Source organism: Lithobates pipiens, unplaced genomic scaffold, assembly GCF_037356315.1.
Source record: "Lithobates pipiens isolate NorthernLeopardFrog02 unplaced genomic scaffold, aLitPip1_a1.2 Scaffold_27, whole genome shotgun sequence".
NCBI lineage: Eukaryota > Metazoa > Chordata > Amphibia > Anura > Ranidae > Lithobates > Lithobates pipiens.
In genome coordinates this window covers 226,071,660-226,096,783 of record NW_027507788.1, presented here as the reverse complement: position 1 = coordinate 226,096,783, position 25,124 = coordinate 226,071,660, and the positions used below count along the sequence as shown (strand labels likewise).

The 25,124-nt window shown below is 47.3% G+C and overlaps 1 protein-coding gene across 5 annotated transcripts in view; it reads left to right on the top strand.

Moving 5' to 3' along the window:
* LOC143934582 (uromodulin-like) overlaps positions 1-25,124 on the top strand; it is a 171,303-nt gene that overhangs the window by 67,433 nt on the left and 78,746 nt on the right. For 3 of the 5 annotated variants that reach the window (XR_013263309.1, XR_013263308.1, XM_077458326.1), the window contains exons 6-9: positions 6,185-6,424; positions 14,291-14,447; positions 17,051-17,123; positions 17,594-17,632. The exons of the other annotated variants lie outside the window; for them this stretch is intronic. Coding sequence is in view for 1 of the 3 variants with exons in the window: in XM_077458326.1 (XP_077314452.1) it covers positions 6,185-6,424; positions 14,291-14,447; positions 17,051-17,123; positions 17,594-17,632 (509 nt within the window). In the remaining 2 variants the exon portion in view is untranslated. The remainder of the gene's footprint in view (positions 1-6,184; positions 6,425-14,290; positions 14,448-17,050; positions 17,124-17,593; positions 17,633-25,124) is intronic. 5 annotated transcript variants of the gene reach the window in all.

Sequence of the window (25,124 nt, the reverse complement as noted above, 5' to 3'; positions counted from 1 at the left end):
TCTTAAATGCACAAACCAAATTGTTATATTGTGATAATTTGATCAAGGCTTCTGTTAAATTTAGAGTGAATTTATTTTACATAGATCTTGATAAAAACCATTTTACAGATGTTGACTTTTAGCTTTTTTAAAGACAAATAAAACTGTGTATGTCTTTAAATATTTGGAATTAATTATTTCATACTGCAGTTAACCCTTTCATGACTAAGTTAAAATCCATATTTTTTGCTAGAAAATTACTTGGAACCCCCAAACATTATATATATATATATATATATATATATATATATATATATTTTTTTTTTTTTTAGCAGAGACTCTAGAGAATAAAACAGCGATTGTTGCAATATTTTATGTCACACGGTATTTGCGCAGCAGTGTTTTAAACACAACTTTTTGGGAAAAGGGACACTTTCATGAATTAAAAAAAAAACTAAACAGTAAAATTAGCCCAATTTTTTTGCATGATGTGAAAGATAATGTTACACTGAGTAAATAGATACCTAACATGTCACACTTTATAATCGCACGCACTCGTGGAATGACGTCAAAGTACGGTGCCTAAAAATATCAATAGGCAACGCTTAATTTTTTTTTTACGGTTACCAGGTTAGCGTTACAGAGGAGGTCTAGTGCTAGAATTATTGCTCTCGCTCTGACGATCGCGGCGATACCTCACATGTGTGATTTGAACACTGTTTAAATATGCAGGCGCGACTTCACGAGCTCGCGGGGACGGCGGGCGCTTTAAAATTTTTATTTTTTTTATTTATTTTAAAATGAATAAATTGTTTTTTTTTTTTTAAATAATAATTTTGATCACTTTTATTGCTGTCACAAGGAATGTAAACATCCCTTATGACAGTAATAGGTGGTGACAGGTACTCTTTATGGAGGGATCGGGGGTCTAAAAGACTCCAATCCCTCCTTTACACTTCAAAGTATTCAGATCACCGAAAACGGCGATTCTGAATACTGTATATTTTTTTAAAACCGGCGCCATTGGCAGCCGAGTAAACAGGAAGTGACGTCATGACGTCGCTTCCCGTGTTTACTATTAGGAGACTGAAATGACACCGATTACGGCTTCGTTCCAGTTCCTCCCCAGCAGCATCACATCATGAATCGGTGCTCCCGATCGAGCGGGAGCACCGGTAACAGCGGCGGGAGGGGGGACGTCCCCTCCTGCTCCTCCGGCATAACAGCCGAGCCGCTTTTAGCCACTTCGGTTGTTATGGCTGGATAGCCGATCGTCCGCTGTAAAAAACGGTCCCGGGATGATGCCTGCAGGTGCAGGCATCATCCCAGTATAACCCCCAGAAGCCGAGTACGCACATCTGCGTACGCTCGGCGGGAAGGGGTTAAAAATAATACAACTCCAATTTGCTTTACCATATGGTCTTAGTAATGTATATGTAAAAACAATTCAATTACCAAAAAGGTATAATAAACAAACGAATACGTTACCAGAGCTTTAAAGAGGAAGTAAACCCTGATGAGTTTACTTCCTCTTTGATTCCCTGCAAAAGTAAAGCATAATGGACTACTATGCATCGCATCGCATCGCATCGCATCGCATAGTAGTCCATTATGTGTCACTTACCTGACACAGGAGCCAGCGAAGTCACCGCTGTCCCCTGTAGTTCCGTGCGTCCATCTCCTTGGTGGGGTCTCGCTGCTCCGCCACTGTGATTCGCCAGAGCCGCGATGACGTCACTCCCGCGCATGCGCATGGGAGCCGACACTCGCGGCATATCGCCGCGATCTGCGGCCTGCCCAGTGCGCCTGCGCACTTAATCTAGGCTTACCTGTAGGTCAAAGTGGTTTGTAAGGGTTTACAACCACTTTAAGAAGTCTGTTGTCTTGAGAAGCTTTAGCTAGGCGATGATGAGTCCCCCAGAGGGACCTCTTCTAATCTCCCTAGATTTCTTCAGCTACCTCTCTTTCTTCCCATCAGACTCTATATCTGTGGTCTGTAGCTACTTTTATCTAACCCTAAAAGTGGGTGTGTATGTGTCTACTTTGTAACTTGATTGTGTCAAATGACGATGATGTTTATATGTTTCTATGGTAACCATATATGGGCGGCCATTTTAGATTCTGACTATTTTCCCCTCTAGGGGGCAGTGTTGTATCAGAAATGACCTTAAATGTGATTGGCATGACCTTCTGACCTTGGCTTAGCAAAACACCGTTAATTGTCCAATACTGTCCAACATGTGTCAATTTCCTATAGCCCTCCTGGCACTTCTTAAAATATACAGGCATGAGAACATGTACCCACACAATTAGTTGTGTTGGTAAATGCCATTAAAGTGGTTGTAAACCCTTACAAACCACTTTGACCTACAGGTAAGCCTAGATTAAGGCCTAGATTAAGGCTTACCTGTAGGTCCAAGAAATATCTCCTAAACCTACACGGTTTAGGAGATATTTGGCGAAAGACAGGCACCGCTGTCTACGGCGCATGCGCCGCAGACAGCGGCGCGCAGGCGCACTGAACGCTTCCACTGTCAACATCGATATGCCGCGAGTGGCGGCTCCCGTGCGCATGTGCAGGAGTGACATCATCGCGGCTTCATCAAATGACAGCGGCGGAGCAGCAAGACCCACCGAAAAGATAGATGCTCCAGACTTCAGGGGACAGCGGTGACATCGCTGGCTCCTGTGTCAGGTAAGTGACACATAATGGACTACTATGCGATGCGATGCGATGCGATGCATAGTAGTCCATTACGCTTTACCTTTGCAGGGAATCAAAGAGGAAGTAACACCCATCAGGGTTTACTTCCTCTTTAAAGTGACGTTATACTTTGAGTTACAACCTCACAAGTACAGCTTGTAAAACTTTCATGCCAATACAATCTTAGAACCTACTTAAAATACTTTTACCATAATAATAATATGTATATATGTGGACAGGTTTATAAATGAATAACTAACACATATATACTATAAACATATTATAAAAGAAAACATTATTTAACCCTTTCCCGCCGAGCGTACGCAGATCTGCGTACTCGGCTTCCGGGGGGTATACCGGGATGATGCCCGCACCTGCAGGCATCGTCCCGGTACCGTTTTCTTCAGCGGGCGATTGGCTATCCAGCCATAACAACCGATGCGGCTAAAAGCCGCTCGGCTGTTATGCCGGAGGGGCGGGAGGGGACGTCCCCCCCTCCCGCCGCCTCTCGCCGCTGTTACCGGTGCTCCCGCTCGATCGGGAGCACCGAATCGCAATCCGACGCCTTCGGCTGCTGGGGAGGAACTGGAACGAAGCCGTAATCGGCTTCGTTCCAGTCTCCTCATCGTAAACACGGAAGCGATGTCATGACGTCACTTCCCGTTTACTCGGCTGCCAATGGCGCCAGTTTAAAAAAAATATCCGGTATTCAGAATCGCCGTTTTCGGCGATCTGAATACATTGAAGTGTAAAGGAGGGGTGGGGGGTCTTTTAGACCCCCGATCCCTCCATAAAGAGGACCTGTCACCACCTATTACTGTCACAAGGGATGTTTACATTCCTTGTGACAGCAATAAAAGTGATCAATTTTTTTTTTTTTTAAAACAATTTAGTCATTTTAAAATAAATAAAATAAATAAAAAAATTAAAAAAAAATTTTTAAAGCGCCCGCCGTCCCCGCGAGCTCGCGAAGCAAAGAAAACGCATACGGAAGTCGCGCCCGCGTATGTAAACGGTGTTCAAATCACACATGTGAGGTATCGCCGCGATCGTCAGTGCGAGAGCAATAATTCTAGCACTAGACCTCCTCTGTAACGCTAACCTGGTAACCGTAAAAATTGTTTAAAGCGTCGCCTATTGAGATTTTTAGGTACCGTACTTTGTCGTCAATCTACAAGTGCGCGCAATTATAAAGTGTGACATGTTTGGTATCTATTTACTCGGCGTAACATTATCTTTCACATTACGCAAAAAAATTTTAATTTTACTGTTTTTTTTTTTTTTTATTCATGAAAGTGTCCCTTTTCCCAAAAAGTTGCGTTTAAAACACCACTGCGCAAATACCGTGTGACATAAAATATTGCAACAATCGCCGTTTTATTCTCTAGAGTCTCTGCTAAAATATATATATATATATAATGTTTGGGGGTTCCAAGTAATTTTCTAGCAAAAAATATGGATTTTAACTTGTAAACACCAAATTCCAAAAATAGGCTTAGTCATGAAAGGGTTAAAATACAATATGAGAGGAATTGTGAATAAGCCCTCCTGTCTCTGTTGCTTAATTCTGGAAATACCAATTAGGTCTGTAAAGCTCATATTCCCTTATCTTGTCTAAGTGTTCAATTTATGGTCTGGGAAGGTGGTACAGACAAGACTTATACAACTTCCGTGTAAGACAGAAAAACAATGTCTTCTTTAACCAGTTCCCGACCGGCGCACACTGATGTACGACGGCAGAATGGCACAGGCAGGCAAATGGGCGTACGTCCCAACCTGTACATCCTTTTAAATTTGTCGCCCTGCCGTCGCGAGCGCGCACTCGCGTGCCAGTCGGGACCCCGTGAGTCCGGTCACGGGTCCCTCGGACTCGATCGCAGCGGGCATACCCGTGATCGTCTCACTGGGCGGCTGAACTAGGGGATGCCGTTGTAAACAGCATCTCCCAGTTCTGCCTAGCAACAAGTGACGCTGATCTCTGCTCCACGTGATTGGAGCAGAGATCAGTGTTCACTAAAAGAAAGCCCAGCCCCCAACAGTTAGTAACACGCCCCTAGGAACACTTAACCCCTACACTGCCACCCACTGGTTAACCCCTTCACTGCCAGTGCCATTTACACAGGAATCACTGCATTTGTATAGCAGTGATTGCTATATAAATGACAATGGTCCCAAAAATGGGTCAAAAATGTCCGATGTGGTCGCCATAATGTCGCAGTCACAATAAAAATCACTGATCGCCGCCATTACTAGTAAAAAAAAAAAATTATTACTAAAAATGCTATAAAACTATCCCCAATTTTGTAAACTTTTGCGCAAACCAATCAATAATCGCTTATTCTTCAGCTGTTCTACACACGGGCGGACATTCTGACAACACAGCACAGTGGTGTAGTGGTTAGCACTCTCACCTAGCAGTAAAAAAGGGTCGCTGGTTTGAATCCCAGCCACAACACTACCTGCCTGGAGTTTGCATGTTCTCCCTGTGTCTGCGTGGGTTTCCTCCCACACTCCGAAGACATGCTGGTAGGTTAATTGGATCCTGTCTAAATTGTCCCTAGTTTGTATGAATGTGAGTCAGGGACCTTAGATTGTAAGCTCCTTGAGGGTAGGGACTGATGTGAATTTACAATGTATATGTAAAGCCAGGGCTGGACTGGGACAGAAATTTGGCCCTGGACTTCATCCAGACCGGCCCACTTACATTTTGAGTGTCCCATTACTAGCCCCCTTACATCAGAGTGTCCCATCAGCATCCCCTTACATCAGAGTGTCCCATCAGTACCCCCCTTACATCAGAGTGTCCCATTACTAGCCCCCTTACATCAGAGTGTCCCATCAGCATCCCCTTACATCAGAGTGTCTCATTAGCAGCCCCCTTACATCAGAGTGGCCCACTAAGCCATCGGCCCACCGGGAAACTCCCTGTAGTCCCGATGGCCAGTACATGCCTGTGTAAAGCACTATTTAAATTGATGGCGCTATATAAGTAACTGAAGTAAATAAATAAACAAAATCCATCAGATTTTGTCCAAAACTTGTGTTGCATACACACTGTCGGACAAAGTTGTCGGAAAATCCGATCGTTCCTAACGTGATGACGTTATTTTGTTACGACGGGACTACGTTCAGGCTAGTAGCCAATAGCTTTGGTGTAGGAATTTGATCTGAGCATGCGTGGCACTTTGTCCGATCGGAATTCTCTACAAATGATCGGACAAAGTCCGACCGGATCATGTTGTCGGAAAGTTTTAGAGCCCAGCTCTAAAACTTTGTCGGTCGGATATTCTGACGGAAACAGTCCGATGGAGCCCACACACAGTCGCATTATCCAACAACACGGTCCGATCAGACATTTTACGCCGGAATGTCCGACCGTGTGTACAAGGGCTAATAGGCTTGTAAATAATGTCAGTTCTCTGTATAATATCATTGATGCATGACCACATATCTACAAGGGTTTTTTGGTAGGTAACCTTCTGTTGCGTGTCTATTTTCCAGGACCACGGTAATAAACGGCCCTACAGGAAATGGAAGTTATGCAGCCGTAATGATAGCCTATACAGATAGCACATATACGACCCCTCTCTCCGACTCCGACATCCTGACGGTGGAAGATATTATTTACCTCTCAGTGGGAGTACCAGATCTGGATGTGAACACCTTCAAACTCAAAGTGGTGAATATTTATGCCTCTCCTAGCGATTCAAGCGACCAAAAGTACTATCTACTTCAGAACGGGTAAGTACACAGTGCACCGGTTAGTAGACCTCTGTGTTCTTTGTACACTTTGACTACAGAAATAATTCTCGAAATGCCCAAAACAATATACAGTATATAATTAGGAGGTCGGTTGCTGCAGTGTTGGCATGAAGTTCTGAACTAATCTGGTGAAGCAACTCAAGTGACATCATTCCTGGAGTTCATCTTTAAAGCCCAACTAAAGCCAACTTTTTGTTCAGCTTTGGATAACGTGAGGAAGGGTTAGGACCCCTTTGAGGTATCTGTGTCTCCTTTGAATTCTGGATGGACCCTCTGCACACTGCTATACACCATTTCCAGCAAACTATGCAATGAAAAACAGGGATTTTTATTTCACACGTATTGCAATACATTCTTAAGCTAGCCAACTGCGTCGAAATAATTAATTCGAGACACTTTCTTCTGGCTGATCCCTGTTTGTAACACCAGGACTAGAATTGGAGAAATGGGGTCATCAAGACAGTATGACACAGACCAGTGGCGTAACTAGAACCTTCAGGGCCCCAATGCAAGAAACCATGAAGGGCCCCCCTAAACCCCAGCCAGGGCCCTTCCCTCTGAGTCCGGTGGTGGAACTCCAGGGCGTGGTCACAGGTATGACCTTTGTGAGCCCTGTAGTTCCACCACTGGTATCAGTAGTTTTTTTTATTATTATTATTTTTAAAATTTTTAGGTGCCCCATTGGGGTACTGTTCGTAGGCAGGATGGGGTCCCCGTCCCCAGAAGAGATGAGGTCCTTTTCTCCAGGGCAGATGAAGTTACTGCCCCCAGGTGAGAAGGGGTCCCTGTGCCCAGGGGAGATGGGGGTCCCTGTCCCCACGTGAGAAGGGGTCCCTGTCCCCAGGGGGAGATGGAGGGGGTATGTAATAGTGTGTGGGGGATGGGGTCCTCTCACTCACCATGACCAAGCTGCAGGCCGCGCACTCATTCATGTTGGCCTGGGCTCCATCCAGTGTGCTGAATGGGTGATCAGCATATCTCCCAGAAAGACCTTTCATCATCTGTGTATGACGGGGGAGGAGGGGGGGCTGGCAGACAAGCCTGCAGTGTCCTCCGGGGGGCTCTCATAGGGCTGCACTGCATCTGTGTGCTTAAAGTTTGTTTACCCGGTAGAAGTATGCAGTGCAGTGTGGGCCGGACTCGGGGGGGCGGGACTCTGGCTGGGGAGAACAGACATTGGACTGAGCGGCAATGCATGGAGCAGGAGAGGGGTACTCTGAGGAGCCGGCTGAGGACACAGGTCATGCGGGGAATGCACAACTAAAGAGCAGCCAGTGCAATAGTGGAACATGGAGCTCTGCTAGTCACCCTCCACCTCCAGCCACCCGTGTGCATGGTGCACTAGTACCCCTAGCTGCCTATGCTGCTGCCAGCCATATGTAGAGGGGGCTGCATGGGCCCCCTGCAGCACAGGGCCCGGTTGCGGTCGCGACTGCTGCACCCCCTATAGTTACGCCCCTGACACAGACACCAATAAATACCAGCCAAGGGATTCTTACTCCTCCTCACCACACTGCTTTCTGTCTATGTCCTCACTGGAGAGAATTTCCATAATTTCCTGTCTTTGTAACTACATGTCACCAGGACAGGATGTGAAGGGAAATTTTGGAACGAACAACAATACAAGCCTTGAGAAGGGACTAAGTATGGAAATAAGAACACGCTAACACATTTCCGGGGGTGTTAAGGAATCTGCTGCTTTCATCAGAGATAAAAAGGTGCCGGACTCCATAGGGTGATGATTGGTGGACAATCCAACAATCTTTGTGCGTGGATTTCACAGCAAGACAGTGAGGATCTAACCCTTTCCCACACTGCTCATTGATTCTAAAATAAAAGTTACAACTAAAGAGCTCTTTTGAAATGATACAAAATTTCAACGCAAGCTGGAATTAACACTTTAATATTTATTATATTTAATGTAACATATTTTCTTTGATATGTCTTCCATTGAAGGGCCCGTTTGCACCACCTGTGATGAGCTGATTTGCTCAAGGCAAGGCCCAACGCATTGACAATACTTTTTTTCTAATAGGCCTAACGAATACTGCATTTAAACAGAGCGCAATAGATTTAACAACATGCAATATGATGCATTTCATTTGTCTCCATGGAATTGTGTAGGTGTGAGGGTTGAAGAAATATGGGTCATAACCAGTGGCGGCTGGTGGTATATTTTTTTCTTGGGGGGGCAAACAATTCACCCACAGCCAACACCACCGCCCCCCCCCCCCCGGTTGCTCAGGTCACCCGCACAAACCCCCCTGTGGGTCGGTCAGGTCAGTAGATCACACAACTGTCAACAATGCACATTGTTCTGCACGACTGACTATTGCAGCGCCCTATCTAGAGAGGTCATGAAGTGCCTGTGGATGCACGATTCGTTCTCTGGGACTTGTAGTCCCCCTGGGATCATACAGGCCAGACTCAGTATACACACCAGGGACTGTCACTCCTCTTTGCCCAAACTCTTCATGGATCTGATCAGCAGCTCTGCTCTCTCCCAGTGGCCGCAAAACTCTCCAGCAGCTTCAGCACCCGAACCACTTGTGGGACCACCCCCGGACTCGGACTCTGCTGCTCAATGAGGCTCTGCAGCTCGGAAGCCCAGGCTCTTGGCCATGCTGTACACATCCTCCAAGGACAGAGCAGCAGGAGTCTGCCACTATACTGTTCCCACGCTCCTTCTAAGCCAATAGGCTTCCTTCTCCTTCTCAGAACCCACTTCCTGATTGGCTGAGAGGAGAATCAGTGTGACAATAGCAAATATTCATTCACTATTGTCACCCAACTGGGTGGGCTCAGAGCGCAGTGCTTTGCGCCCCGAGCCCACCCTTTTTTTGAAGCCTATTAGAGCCTCTGGCTCTAATCACATGCTTAAAAAAAAAAAACCCTGATTGGAATCCATGCATATGGTGCCCTGCATGTAGATTAGGGGGCTGGACGCATGTATATGGGGGTCGCCTGTGCGTCCTGCATTACGGGCCACCACTGGTCACAGCGCATGTATGCATTTCTTGTGTATGGCACAAAGAGAGGCCTGGAGCAAGGGAATGAAAAGGTCTAGCAGAGGGCCGGCATGACAAGGTGATAAGGGAACAGCATGGATTAACAAAATAGTGAAAAGGTGGGGGGTTAATGATTGGAGGAGAAATGGCAATAGGTGAGGTTTAGTTTATTTAAGGTGCAAGGGGGGTGACCCGGGCAACACTGCAGGGGATCTTCTCAGAGGAACAGTTTGTGCTCCTCACCCTGACAGCAATGGCAGACATCGACGGTCTTTTAGCCCAGCTGCAGGCGGCTGCCGCCTCCAGGGGCCCTGAATGGCTGCAGAGCCAACTGGCCCCCCTTCTCACAGAACAGGCATCCGGATCATCAGCAGGGGGGAGGACCTCCCATGTGCTCGGAGGTCACGGCCTCCAGGGAGGTTTTCTCCAGGAGCATCCCCCAGAGCTTTGCGCCACAGTAGGAGCCCCCCGGACCGGGACCCATCCGGCCCACCAGAAAAACGCCACCTGGTTTTAGCAGGGCCTGGGTGGAATCCTTGTCATCATCGGAGCTCCATGCACCTCACCCCCACTCGCAATACAGGCAGATGGACACCCCCTGAGGTCCCAGTGTGGGAAAAGGACTGTCACGGCTGCCGGTCCCTCTCCGGTCTCAGCCGGCGGCCCCAGACTGGCGCTACCCACCACCATGCCTGATGAAGGGGTCCTGTGTGGCTCCGAAATGTTAGTTGCAGGGGGGAAGTTGGTACATCGCAGGAAATGCGGATGCAGCAAAATGCGAGGTATACGTCTGTTTTGAGGGCCCGCTAGGTGTTCACCTGAAGCCGGATGTCAGAGACAAGATAGTGAAGGGTGAGTATGTGGAGATATTTTCCCTGTTGCCCATGGAAAAGTTTAATTTGCACACGGTTAAACCAGACGATAGCAAGAAGGGGATGAGGAAAAACAGAGCTAGCGGTTGATCCTGCGCATGTTCACCAATTAGTTGTAGGTGTTTGCCATTATGGCAAGCGCGATAGGTGAAAAGAACCCTGAACACTGTTTGGCACTTTTCTGTTACATGGATGTGGTGGGGGAAGCTTGCAGAGTCTACGAAGGTTCGGCCTGGCTGAGGTATGACGAACAGTACAGACAGCGCACGTCCGTCCCTCAAATGGGATCACAAGGACATTAGCCTCTGGATGAAGCTGATGTTGTAGGCAATGGCCCCAAATCAGTTTTTCCCAGGGGGGGCCGGGGGTTCCACGTCCCCAGGACAGCTGGCTACCAAAAAATGGGGTGTCTGCTGGCAGAACAATGAGGGAACCTGCAAGTTCGGGGAAGCATGTTGTTTTAAACACGAGTGCTCCGTCTGCAGGGGGGTCCCATCCTATTTCACGTTGCTGTCCCGCCAGTAGCTAAGAATTTGTGATCGCCTTTGCTCCATACTGGGGTAGTGGGGGAGAAATTAGGTAAGGAAGTGGCGCTAGGCCACATGGCGGGGCCTTTCAGCGATTGGCCTATGAAGGAGTTGGTGATTTCCCCTTTGGGAGTGGTGCCCAAAAAGGAGCCAATTAAGTTTAGGCTTATACACCACCTGTCATTTCCAAAGGGGGGATCAGTCAATGATGCGATCGACCCTGACTCATGCACAGTTCCTTACACTAACTTTGATGGGGCTGGGTTCGCTGCTGTGGAAAGGGGGCATTGATGGCAAAAGCTGATATTGAATGGGCTTTCTGCTTGCTCCCGGTTCACCTGGACAGTTTTTGGCTGTTGGGGTGCTGTTGGCAAGGGGAATTTTACGTTGATCGGTGCTTGCCCATGGGTTGCTCCATCTCATGCGCATTGTCTGTTAACATTCAGGTGGTTAGGGATATTTCTGGGCTGAATTCCATAATTCCTTACCTTTATTTGCGTGGGTCCGCAATCGTCTACCGTGTGTGCAGTGCTGTTATCCACACTACAACACATGGCGGACACATTTCGGGATCTCATTGCCCGACTACCACACTTTCTTGGGTATTGTCATTGACTCGGAAGCTATGGAGTGTCACTTACCGAAGGAGAAGTTGAGTGCACTGAGTTTGGAGATTCACGGTATTCTAGGGCTGTGGCAGATTCAGCTAAGGCAGCTGAAATCTTTATTGGGTAAATTGAACTTTGCATGCTGCATTATTCCCATGGGCATGGTGTTTTGCCGATTTTATTCGGGTTACTCTGGAGCATCACGAGGACTTGAGGGTGTGGGATATCTTCTTGACGGACTACAATGGCAGATCAGTCTGGATGTTGGGCCCGGTGAGTAACTGGGTTTTGGAGCTCTTTACAGATGCTGCAGGGACATCAGGTTATGGGGGTTTCTATCAGGGTCATTGGAATACTGGTCCTTGGCCGGTTGCGTGGGTGGACACAGGGTTGCAGAAAAATCTGGTGCTCCTGGAGCTGTTTCCAGTGGTTCTGACCATGGAAGTATAGGGTGAGTCGTTCAGGGATTTGAAGGTAAGGTTAAACTGTGATGACCTAGGAGTGGTTCAAGTCATTAACCGTGTCTCAGCCTCATCACAGCGGGTAATACGCTGTTACGCCACATGGTGCTGCTGTGCCTACAATTGAAAAATTTTCTGTATGCGATGCATCTCCCAAGGGTGAATAAGACTTTGGCTGATGCTTTGTCTCGCTTTCAGTGGGACAAGTTACGAGAGCTGGCTCTGGGGGCGGACCAACAAGGGGTGCCGTGTCCCCAATGGCTGTGCAAGATCGCCTTGGTGTCCTCACAGGATGGATAAGGAGGTCGGTGAGTATGTCCATGTGGGCTGCTTAAGAGAAGGTATGGCAGGAATGGTGAGCTTTAATCAGGCAGGTCGGAGTGGATCAGGAGGACGCAGTTGAGGTAAAGTTGCTGGTTTATTATTTTGTCTCAAGGAATTTGGAATGAAGGGTGTCAGTGTCGGCCATGGACCGCAAACTAGCAGGGCTTGCATTCTTGTTTAAATTACAGGGCAGGGCTTTTTTGCATCCGACAGGCCATGAAGGGTTATCGTCGTCAACATAAACGGAGGGATTCCAGGAGGCCGGTGTCTTTTGACAACCTGCGGTCGCTGGTTGTTCAGTTAGGTGGGGTGTGCTCTTTCGCACATGAAGGTTACTTTTTGCTTGCTTTTTTTGGAGCCTTCAGGATTAGTGAGCTGGTTAGCCCTTCCAAGGGGGTTTAAGGGTTCCGGATGTGGTGTGCAAAGGGGCGTGCATTGAGGTATTGCTACGCTGGTCCAAGACAGATGGCAAAGGGGTTAAAGTATGGCTGTATTCACTACCGGACTCTGTTGTATGCCCCTTGGTGACGATGAGGGAATTTTTGGGAACTCTCCCTATTTCGGAGGGGGTTTTGCTGGTGCAGAGGGATGGAGCCCCATTGTCTAAATTCCAGTTTGTGGCTGTTTTTAAAAAATGCCTGAAGGCACCGGGTTTAGATAGCTCACAGTATGCTTTGCAGTCCTTCCACATTAGTGCGGCAACAGAGGCCACGCGATGTGGGTTGGACAAGGTGGCTGTAAAACGGAGGTCAGGTGGGAAGATGTTAGGCTCAACAGCAGGCAACCAGGGATTCCCAGGGGGGAGACGTGTATACATTGGTTAGGCCACCTGGGCATGTTGTGGAGTAGGGTTCTGCCAAAGGTGCATCGCTTTGCGTGTCTGGACAGGCCTCCAGATGTTTTGGTTCTCCACATTGGGGGGAATGATTTGGGCGCGTCGTTCCATTTGGGTACTTATTAAGGACATTCAGTTTGACTTCCTTCGGATGAGGACGACCTTCCTTGACATGTTGATCGTTTGTTCAGATATTGTAGCCAGGACAACCCTGAGAATGGCGAGGTAGGTGGATAGACTAAATAAAGCCTGCATAAAGGTTAATAAAATGGTGGGCTGTTGCGTGGTTCGCAATGGGGGCTTGGTGATCCGCCATAGGGAATCAGAGAGGGATGTTGGGCTGTATCTCAGAGGGGACGGGGTTCACCTGTTAGCGGTGGGCATTGATCTTTTGTCCCTGGGACTACAGGATGGGATACAGTGGGCATTGAGGGTGTGGAGAGGCTCCCAAGGGTAAAGGGTCATCCGTGTTAGCGGTGGCAGTGGTGGTCTTTGATGGTGGCAAGTAACCTATGAGATGGAAGTGTGGGGGACCCATCGTTGGTATGGGCCCACAGTGTATTCAGTTAACACGGGTTAACTAGATGATGGTAATGGTGGCACTGCGGGCGGGAATGGGTTTGTCTCTGAGCTGGTGTGACATGGCTGGAGGCCTAATACGCAAAAGCCTGCAGTGTGGAAGTGGAATGGAGTTATGTTGGGAAATGCCGTCAAAGACCACCGAGGGGGAGCAACTGAGATTATGGAGTTTTCTGTTATGGTTAAAATGATTAGATATTTTTAATATTTGTGAATAAAAAGGCTGCTATGGCCAGTTATACTCCAGTTCAAGTGTGATCTTGTTGATAAATAGGTAATGATAAGTGGGGAGAGTTTTGGAGGATGATAATGGTGGCAGCCTTATGAAGGTTGGACATCTTATCTACACTGGTCATGATTCCACTAATTAAAATGTAAGTGGAAGACTTTAACTGAGTAACAGTAACAATATAATGAACACATTCATTTTTCATCTATAATATACTGTACATATAAAAGAATGATGATGGTTGTTTTGTCCATCTATAATATATATATATATATATATATATATATATATATATAATGAGCACAGCCCATATATTGTTCGGTTGTATTGTAATGTGCCAGCATTGTGCTCTAATCATTAGATTACAGTAACTGAAAGCTGATGAAAGGTTTCTGTATCCAGGTGCCAAGTTAGTGGTGTATCTCCTGACCAGCTAACAGTGGACAGCAATGGAAATGGCACTGAATCTCGGTTTGCCATGAAAGTTTTCAAGATTACCAGTTCTAACAGCATCTATCTCTATGCCGATCTTAGACTCTGCACTACTGATTGCATCACGGTAAGACTCACCATACACATAGAGGGTGATCTGTGATTTCTGTGCCTGAAGGAGCAGTCAGGGATTCTTTAGCCATACACACTCATACTAGCACCAGTTTAGACAGGAGCCAAATATTCTACCAACACGTTGTTGGAAGAAACCCACACAAGAAGAACATGCAAACTCCAAGCAGATAGTGTCCTGGCTGGTATTTGAATTGAAGTCCCCAGTGCTACAAGGCAAGAGTGCTAACCATCAAGCCATTGTGCTGCCCAAATGTCCACAGTTGGTTTGGTAATCATTGCATTATTAACCACTTGCTTACTGGGCACTTAAACCCCCTTCAGTCCCAGACCAATTTTCAGCTTTCAGCGCTGATGCACTTTGAATGACAATTACGCGGTCATACAACACTGTACCCAAATTAAATTTTTATCATTTTTTTCCCACAAATAGAGCTTTCTTTTGGTGGTATTTAATTACAGCTCTGAGTTTTATTTTTTGCTAAACAAACAAAAAAAGTTGCAAAAAATAAAAAAATAAAAAATCACGTTTATAGTTTGTCATAAAATTTTGCAAACGGGTCATTTTTCTCCTTCATTGAAGTGCGCTGATGAGGCGGCACTGATAGGCTGCACTGGTGGGCACTGATGGGCTGCATTGGTGGGCACTGATAGGCTGCATTGGTGGGCACTGATAGGCTGCACTGGTGGGCACTGATAGGCATAGTTAAGGCGGCACTAATAGGCACAGATAAGGCGGCACCGATGGGCACAGATAAGGCGGCACTGATGGGTAAAGATGGGCACAGATAAGGTGGCACAGATGGGTGGCACAGATGGGCGCTGATAGGTATCACTGATAGATGGGACTGATGGGCACTGATAGGTGGCACTGATAGGTGGCTCTGATAGGTGGCACTGCTGGGCACTGATGGGCGGCACTGCTGGGCACTGGTAGATGACACTGATGGGCACGGATATGTGGCACTGGGGTGCAGCACCTTTGTTGAGGCAGATTGTGGGCACTGCTGGGTGGCACTGTGGGCACTGCTGGGTGGCACTGTGGGCACTGCTGGGTGGCACTGATGGGGCACTTACTTTTTTTTAATGTGGCACTGGCAGGGGGCAGGTGGGCACTGGCAGGGGGCAGGTGGGCACTAGCAGGGCTGGCCATGATCAGGACTGATGTCCTGATCACGGCCGCCGGTGATCTGCTTTTTTTTTTTCTCCTCGCGCTGACAGCACGAGGAGGAATAATAGCCGATTACCGGCTCCGCTATATCACATGATCAGCTGTCATTGGCTGACAGCTGATCACGTGATAAGGGGTCGGGATCGACCCCTTGCACGGATCGGTGATCAGGCGAGTCTCATAGACTCGCCGATGACAGAGCGCGCCGCTCGTGCACGGGACGACGTCAATAGACGTAGTCCCGGAAAAGGAGATCCGCGCTGTAGCCGTCATTTGACTATAGCGCGGATCTCAAGTGGTTAAGATGCTTAGAAGTGTTTATGGACTGAAAAAAAAAAAAAACTGCACGCCAAGCATAAGGATACCGGCTTCCCTCTTGATTACCGGATCTGCTGCTGCTAACCAAGCAGGTAGAACATTGCAGTGTGTAGTGAGGACAGCTGCAGAGTTCATGACCAACTCCACAAAAAAGTGGTGAATTAAATCATATCCTGGCTTCTGATATTATTCTTATTCTGATAAGATACCACCACCAGAATTCACAGTTCTGCCCATCTGCTGTGGATATAACATGGGATGAGCTAGAGTTCCGCCCAAACCTAAGCTCATCTCTAACAAACACAATTGATGGCATCATGCCCATCCTTAACAAAGACAATTGGTGGTTTTATGTTCATCCCTAACTTAGATGGTTTCATGTTCATCCCTAACAAAGACAATTGATGGCATCATGGTTATCCCTAAGAAAGACAATTGATGGTTTCATGTTCATCCCTAACAAAGACAATTGATGGCATCATGGTCATCCCTAACAAAGACAATTGATGGCATCATGGTCATCCCTAACAAAGACAATTGATGGCATTATGGTCATCCCTAACAAAGACAATTGATGGCATCATGGTCATCCCTAACAAAGACAATTGATGGTTTCATGTTCATCCCTAACAAAGACAATTGATGGCATCATGGTCATCCCTAACAAAGACAATTGATGGCATCATGGTCATCCCTAACAAAGACAATTGATGGCATCATGGTCATCCCTAAGAAAGACAATTGATGGCATCATGATCATCCCTAACAAAGACAATTGATGGCATCATGGCCATTCCTAACAAAGACAATTGATGGTTTCATGCTGCCCTGATACAATGTAGAATAAATAGGTAATTGGGGAATATGACTTAGAGACACTGAAACCAATGTGCTAGGGGAATGCAAACTATTCCAGGGAATTCTCACCATTGGATTGAAGAAAGAACCTGGTGTGCCCGCATTCTCCACCGTTTCCTTTAGGGGCTAACACAGATAAAGGGACATTGTGAATTTAGCATTGCTGCAGTGTTTCTTGGATACAATTTGCATTTTCTTCATCAATTTTACTTGTCTGGAATTTCTGTTAAATTACTTTTATTTCCTTACAGACCTGCAGCTCTCAATCTAAATCAGATGTTTCCCAAAACATTGCAGGAAGAGTCAGAATCTATCTGGATGCAAGTAAGTCATCTCATGGTCACAGTTCTGTTACAGTAATGTTCTGTTTTCCTTCAGTCACATTTATTAAAACCTAACTCCAGATAAAACATTTTTTTTGTTTTGTTTTTTTGTTTTAGATAAAGCGGAGGAAAGGCTTAAAGCTTCTGTCAATTATTAAATGCTTTCTTTGTTCCCTATGGGGGAGATTTTCCTTCACTTCCTGTTCTTCTGAGACCTCTCACCTGACCAGGAAGTAAGGAAAAATGTCCCAGAGAGGGCAAAGCAATAGAGACCTGCAGAGTATATTTAACAGACCAATAATATAGCAAATTGTCCATTGTTAGGTATGATTGTCAGGGATTACAAATGCTTGAACTTTTATACACAATTATTTCAGCCTACAGTGAATGTGAATATCGTACGATATATCCAGAAGAATTAGTATCAGGTTAAGGTCTCCAATTAACAGATATGTTTCTCTTTATTTCCAGCTGATACCAATTACCTTTTAGATACCAGTTCTGCCAGTGGTAAGTAAATCCTTACATTGAGAAATTTTAATGGTGTAAACAGTGTTGTAGCTAAACATGTTCAACCCCTTTACAGCAACAACACCCTTATATGTGGGGGCAGGGCAGGTGGACCTCAACATCCAAACTCTGTCTTGCTGTCTTGTTTGGGGAGCGCTCCACCAATAACCCCAGAACTGTGACTGAGCTGTCACCGAAAGCTCACAGTCAACTGCTGACAATCTGCAGTTGGTAGAATTGGCTCCGGATTATGTCAGCACTGTGCAGCCAATTACAACACAGCATGATCAGGAGACCCTCCTATTGGCCTTTGGACATCAGGGCCCATTAAAAACAGCAGCTCCCACCAGCATAAAGGGTTTAAAGCTGAATTCAATGAAATCATCTAAATTTCCACATGGAAAAACAGATAAGGGAACCATATTTCCTGCCAAATGATTTGCATGCCTGTCTATCCAGTCCTGAGGTTTGCACAGCATTGCCACACAGCACAGCCAGGAGGATGACACCACTTTCTCTGTTATATCCTGGAATGCAATGGTGTCCTCTCCCGACCTCAGTTTGCTGATTGGGCAGTGAATGAGCAGTAGCACCCTGATTAGGTAATTTCCCTGTTCACTCTGCTCTCTCCTCCTATCAGCATGTACCCTTTTAAGCCCTTGTACACACGGTCGGAGAATCCGCCGGAATGTGTCCTATCGGACCGTTTTGTCTGATAATCCGACTGTGTGTGGTCTGCATCGGACTGTTTCCGTCGGAATATCCGTCGGACCAAATTTTCCAACTTGCTGGAAATATTTTCCGACAAACTGGTCCGATCGGACATACTCCGATCATGTGCAGAGAATTCCGATCGGACAAAGTGCCACGCATGCTCAGATCAAATTCCTACACCAAAGCTATTGGCTACTAGCCTGAACGTAATCCCATCGTAAAGAAATAACGTCATCACGTTCTGAAAGATCGGATTTTCCGACAACTTTGTCCGACCGTGTGTATGCAACAGTTTCGGACAAAATCCGTCAGACAAAATCCGTCAGACAAAATCCGACGGATTTGGTTGTTGAAATGTCCGACCCGTGTGTACAAGGGCTAACACATTTGCATGCTACCCTGTTTGTACCCTATTTCATCCTCTCACACTCCAGACCTGTACAGATCCTGGAGGGGGGTCGCCATGCTCATCACACCGATTCACCCAAGATAAAACCGTGTTATATGTTGGCACCTCTAGCTCCTTTCTAAGACCCAGTTTTGTGTGGCCCATTGGCCCCGGCTTTGGTTATGGGCCCTTTCTGGCCAGCCTCTTGAGTGCAGCCCAGTGCCCGTCTCTCTATTCTATTTTTGGCTCAACATCAGCATGCAGTGACATATCTATTTCTGTCTTTCAACAAATATTCCCAGAGGAAGTCCCAGTGGGCGAAACACGTCGGGACACAATTGCTGAGAGACCTTGATCTATCCATCCACTAGATATGCACTTGTATCTGTGCAATGTTTGTCATAGCCATTATGATTGGTTTTAAAATGTTTGTCTGTTGTTGAATACATTTTGTTAAATTTTTTACAATTGTTATTGTGTCTCTCCTTCTTGTATTCGGCACCCTAAAAGTCCCACCAAATTACCCCCCTAGACTTACATACTATTCAGGGATGGCGGTGCCTCCTACTGACACTGTCACCTATCCATATTATTTACTGATATTAGTTTTATTATACCTCCTGTACATTTTGTATTGAACTGTACTGCAATTGTGTTGTCCCCCCCTATACATTGTAAAGTGCTGCGTAAACTCTTGGCGCTATATAAATCGTGTATAATAATAATAATAATAATAATAATAATAATAATAATATTATACAATTATATATAGACTTTATAGTTTTATACAGTTTTATTTATACAATTATATATAGACTTTCAATTAGAGAGAGACAGTCTGAAGGCAAACAGCTTTTGTTGGGATGTCTGTTGTGATGGCACCAATATCACAGATGTATATCCTGTATTGAAGATTTTTTTGGTGATATTTTTTGCTGCCCCCCCTCCTACTGGACAAATTTCCTATCGCTTCATGTGTGGTCAACACAACTGAAGAGGAGAGGAACGCTCTATTAAAGTGTATATGCAGCCAATGTATTTTTAGCTTTGGCAATAGTCAGGAAGGATAAGAACCCCTTTTGAGCTTTTATTGTCATCTTGGGATATGTTAGAGAAATTGCTTACTGTCCCAGTGGCAGCGGTTTCACCAAACAGGAAGTGAGAGCAAATCTCCAACAGCTGCACAGACAGAAATACACACATATATATATATATATATTTCCACTATATAAGTGGAGTGTGGAAAGGTCAAATTACCATATTTATCGGCGTATAACACGCACCGCAAGTTTAGGAGGGAATTTTAAGGAAAAAAACTTTTAGGAGGGAAGTTTAAGGGAAAAAAAAAACTTACATTTAAATGCCCATCAATGCAGCTGTTAGAGTCCAGATGTGGAGCCCGTCTTGTAGGAGGAGACCTCTCTTACAGCGCTGGTTCAGGAGCCGCTGGAATGGGAACAGCGGTCTCGAGAGCGCAGTGGGTAGGAGGGCCTGCTGGATAGGGCCGCTGGAGCTGGTAGAAGAGCGGAGATCCCTCTGAAGGCTGAGTGGACTGCGGTTTGCTGGAAGCAGGCAGTAGCTTCAGAAGCCGAAGATTGGAACTGGAAGCAGGCTGGAGAAGAGTCAGACGGTCCGGGTCAGAAGGTAAGCAGACTGGTGGTAACGGAAGGCAGAAGAGGTGTCGGTAAGCAGGCAGAGGTCGGCAACGGAATCACAAGCAGAAGAGGTTTCGAGGTCAGGCAGGCCGGGTCGGGATTGGAGAAGGCAGAGAAGTCAAGCAAGCCGGGTCGATAACGGTAGCAGGTAATCAGGTTCAGGATCAGGTATTCAAAGGTAACCGGGTTCAGGATCAGATATTCAGACACACGGAAGCTGAGACGAAACAGCGCCGCACCGGCGCACTTGAGGGTCCTTTAAACGCTCAGTGGCGGGAAGGAGCGCACGCACGCCACGCACGACCACGTGAACGAGCGCGCGTACGAATCGCCACTCGCGAACGTGCACACTAACGCGTAAACGAACGCCTACGCGAACGCGTACGCGAACGCGCAGAAGACACACGCCGACGCCTGTGTGCACGCAGCTGTACCTGTCTATTGCTGGTAAGTTCCTGACATTGCCCCCTCCCAAGGGGCAGCCTCCGGATGCCCAACAGGTTCCTCTTTTCTGGATGGGCAGACAAGTATGCGTGAATTAACCGCCTGGCATGGATATTGCTGTTCGGTTCCCAGGAATTGTTCTCTGGCCCAAATCCCTTCCATTTGATCAGAAATTGGATGCGTCCCTGTCTTTTTCTGCAATCGAGGATGGCCTCCACCTCGTACTCCTCATTTCCATCCACTAAGATGGGTTCTGGAGGTCTAGTTCCTCTATCAGGAAAGGGATCAGGGGTGGCAGGTCTCAGCAGTGACACATGGAACACAGGATGAATCCTAAGCGACTCAGGCAGGGTTAGCTCGTAGGAAACTTCATTAATTTTCCTCTTAACCGGAAATGGTCCCATAAATTTAGGTGCAAGTTTCCTGGAGGGACAAGCCATTTTAATGTTATTGGTAGAAAGCCATACCTGGTCGCCAGGTTGTAGGATCAGTTCCCCTCTTCTTCTCCGGTCAAAGGCTCTCTTACTGTCTGCCTGGGCCTTGGCCACTGCTTCCTGCAACACCCGGTTATTGTGGCTGAGGAAATCCACTGTCTTCTGGACCACTGGAACTGAGGTTTCTGGAAGAAAATCAGGCAAAAAGGTTAAATGAAAGCCATAATTGGCGAAAAAAGGGGACTGACCGGTGGCCGAATGACAAGCATTATTGTAGGCAAATTCTGCCAAAGGCAGCAGGGACACCCAATCATTCTGTACGAATGATGTGAAGCACCTAATGTACTGCTCAAGAGTCTGGTTGGTCCTTTCTGTCTGCCCATTAGTTTGGGGATGATAGGCCGAGGACAGTGCCAGCTCAATTTTCAGGATCTCGCACAGGGCCCTCCAGAAGCGTGAGGTGAACTGCACTCCTCTGTCGGAGACTATATTCGCTGGAATCCCGTGTAGCCTCACAATCTCCTTAATGAACATGTGGGCAGTCTCCACAGCAGATGGGGTGCCTTTTAAGGGTGAGAAGTGGGCCATCTTGGATAGCCGGTCTACAACCACAAAAATAGTTGAACATCCCTCAGAACATGGAAGCTCGACAATAAAGTCCATACTAATCATTCTCCAGGGTCTGTCGGGTACAGGTAGGGGTTTCAGCAGTCCCCAAGCCCGGTTCCTGGGTGTCTTGTTCTGGATACAGATGGGGCAAGAGCTGATGTACTTTTCGCAAAAGTCCTTCAAATTGGGCCACCAGAACGTGCGTTGTACCAGATCAAGGGTCTTGCGGACCCCAAAGTGGCCTGCCAGTGGGTGGTCATGAAGAAGGGACAGCACCTTAACTCGGACATTCTTGGGGACAAAAATTTGACTTCCCCTCCAGAACAAGCCATCTCTGGACATTAAGGTGATTCCGGGGGGTCTAGAGGAGTCAGAGGATGCTTCTCTGATCAGAGAGAGGAGGTCAGGCTGTAAAAGTAAAAAATTCCCGGCAGGTAAGATGGTGTCAGGAACAGATGAGTCCTTGGGATTGTCATACATCCGTGACAGCGCATCCGGTTTCACGTTCTTCGATCCGGGCCGGTACGTGATGTGAAAGGAGAAACGTGAAAAGAACAGGGCCCAGCGGGCTTGTCGGGGTCTCAGTCGCTTGGCAGACCGTAGATATTCTAAGTTCTTGTGGTCTGTGTATATTAGTACCGGGTGAGCAGCGCCCTCCAATAGGTATCTCCACTCCTCCAAGGCGGCCTTAATGGCGAGCAACTCTCGGTCGCCTACGTCGTAATTCTTCTCCGCGGAAGAGAGTTTCCTGGAGAAGAACCCCACGGGATGCATTAGGTCCTTGTTGCCTTGACGTTGGGAGATGACCGCTCCTACGGCCACTTCAGAGGCGTCTACCTCGAGGATGAAGGGTAGAGACGGGTCCGGATGGCTGAGAATTGGGGCGGACGTGAAGAGTTTTTTAAGTCTTTCGAAAGCACTCTGGGCCTCCTGAGTCCAGCAGAAGCGGAAGTTTTGTCTGGTCAGTTGCGTGATGGGCGCAATTATAGCTGAAAAGTCTCTTATGAACTTTCTATAAAAGTTCGCAAAACCGATGAAGCGTTGTACACCCTTCTTATCCAAAGGCGCTGGCCAATCTAGTACAGCAGACACCTTTTGGGGATCCATCCTGATGCCCGTTGGGGAGATCACTAGTCCCAGGAATCGGATGCTCTGTAACTCAAATTCGCATTTCTCAGCCTTTGCGTAGAGTCGGTGCTGGCGAAGGCGGTCTAGGACTTTACGGACGTGTTCTCGATGCTGATCAAGAGAGTTGGAAAATATTAAAATGTCGTCCAGGTAGACAATCACGAACACGTCGAGGAAATCCTTAAACACGTCATTGATTAGGTGTTGAAATGTGGCCGGGGCGTTGCAGAGCCCAAAGGGCATCACTAAATATTCATAATGACCGAATCGGGTCCGGAAGGCTGTTTTCCATTCATGCCCGGCCTGGATGCGAACTAGGTTATACGCTCCCCTTAGATCCAACTTGGTGAATATTTTAGCGGATCTCAGTCTCTGGAAGAGTTCGGGTATCAAGGGTAAGGGGTAGCGGTTCTTAACCGTAATCTTGTTTAAGTCTCTATAGTCCACACATGGACGGAGGGACTGATCTTTTTTAGTGACAAAAAAGATTCCAGCTCCTGCTGGGGAAGTTGAAGGACGGATGAACCCCTTCTCTAGGTTTTCGTCCAAGTAGGTCTTCAGTGCCCCCTGCTCCTTTTCTGATAAAGGGAATATGCGTCCGAAAGGAATCTCGGCCCCAGGGAGTAGCTCGATCGGACAATCATAGGGACGATGGGGAGGCAGAGTGTCTGCTCCCTTTTTACTGAACACATCAATAAAGTCATGGTAGTGCTTGGGCACAGTCTGCAGTAGGTCTTGATCAGAGTCTAAACATAAAAGGGTGGCGGAAGGCTTGGTGGAATCTGTTAGGCAGTGTTTCAAGCAATAGGAAGATGGAAATGTGACTTCTCTGGTAACCCAATTGATGTAGGGGTTGTGGGCTTGGAGCCAGGGTATGCCCAGAATGATCGGGAACATTGGAGAGGAGATGACATCCAACGTCAGAAATTCCTTGTGTTGAGAGGAGATAGTGACAGGTAGAGGGAGAGTCTCTTGAATTACCTTTCCAGAACTGATGCTAGACCCATCGGCCAGAAAAACTGAGAGTTCATGAGCCTTGCCTCGTAACGGGATGCCCTGTCGGCCCGCAAAGGTGGAGTCTATGAAGCAGCGGCATGCCCCGGAGTCAATGATAGCGTTGACTGTCACCGTCCTTCCTTGGAGCTGTAGTGAGAGAGGAACAGCAAGGTGGGTTGAATTGGCAGTCAATGCAGAGAGACTGGTAGAAGCAGAAGGTAGACACTTACTTGTCTTGACAGGGCAATTAAAGACATAGTGACCCGAACCACCGCAGTAGAGGCAGAGATTCTGCTGCCGGCGACGTGCACGCTCTTCTGGAAGCAAAGCGGGGCGCAGTAGTCCTAATTGCATGGGCTCGGAGGTGTCAGGAGCCGTACAGGGCGGAATAGGACTGGACGGAGGTACATAGCGAGAAGCAGGCATTGGGGCTCTCGCTGTCATCCAGACTGGACGGGCTTGCTGAGCGGAGCGCTCTGATCTTCGCTCCCTGAGACGGCGATCAATCTGGATTGTCAAGGAGATCAGGGCCTCCAGGGTTTCTGGTATACCGACTCGAGCCAGTTCATCCTTAAGTCCTTCGGATAACCCCATGCGAAATTGATGCCTTAAAGCCGCATCATTCCATTCCGTGTCTGCGCTCCAGCGTCGAAAGTCCGAGACATAATCCTCAGCCGGTCTGCGGCCCTGCTGGAGCGCAAACAGAGCAGATTCAGCCGTGGCAGTCTTTTGGGGGTCCTCGTAAAGCTGAGCCATGGCCTCAAAGAAGGATTGCAGAGAGAAGGTTGCGACTGAATCTCCTTCAAGTAAACGGTGGGCCCAGGTCTGCGGTTCACCTTGTAGGAGGGAGATTACAAATCCTACCTTCGTGGCTTCCAGGGAGAAAGTCCGTGGTTGTAGGGCAAAATAGAGTTGACAAGCGTTCCGAAAAGCCCGAAATTTGGTTCGATCCCCAGAAAACCTTTCCGGAATGGGTACCCTTGGTTCAGGTGGAAGCATGACAACGGATGGTGAGGCGACGGGCTGTGCTGATAGGGAGGACGGAGCAGGGGCCACGTGGCCAGTATCTGTAAGGTCCTGGACCTGTCCTTCAAGCCTTGGCGTAGCTATCTTGAAGCGATTTT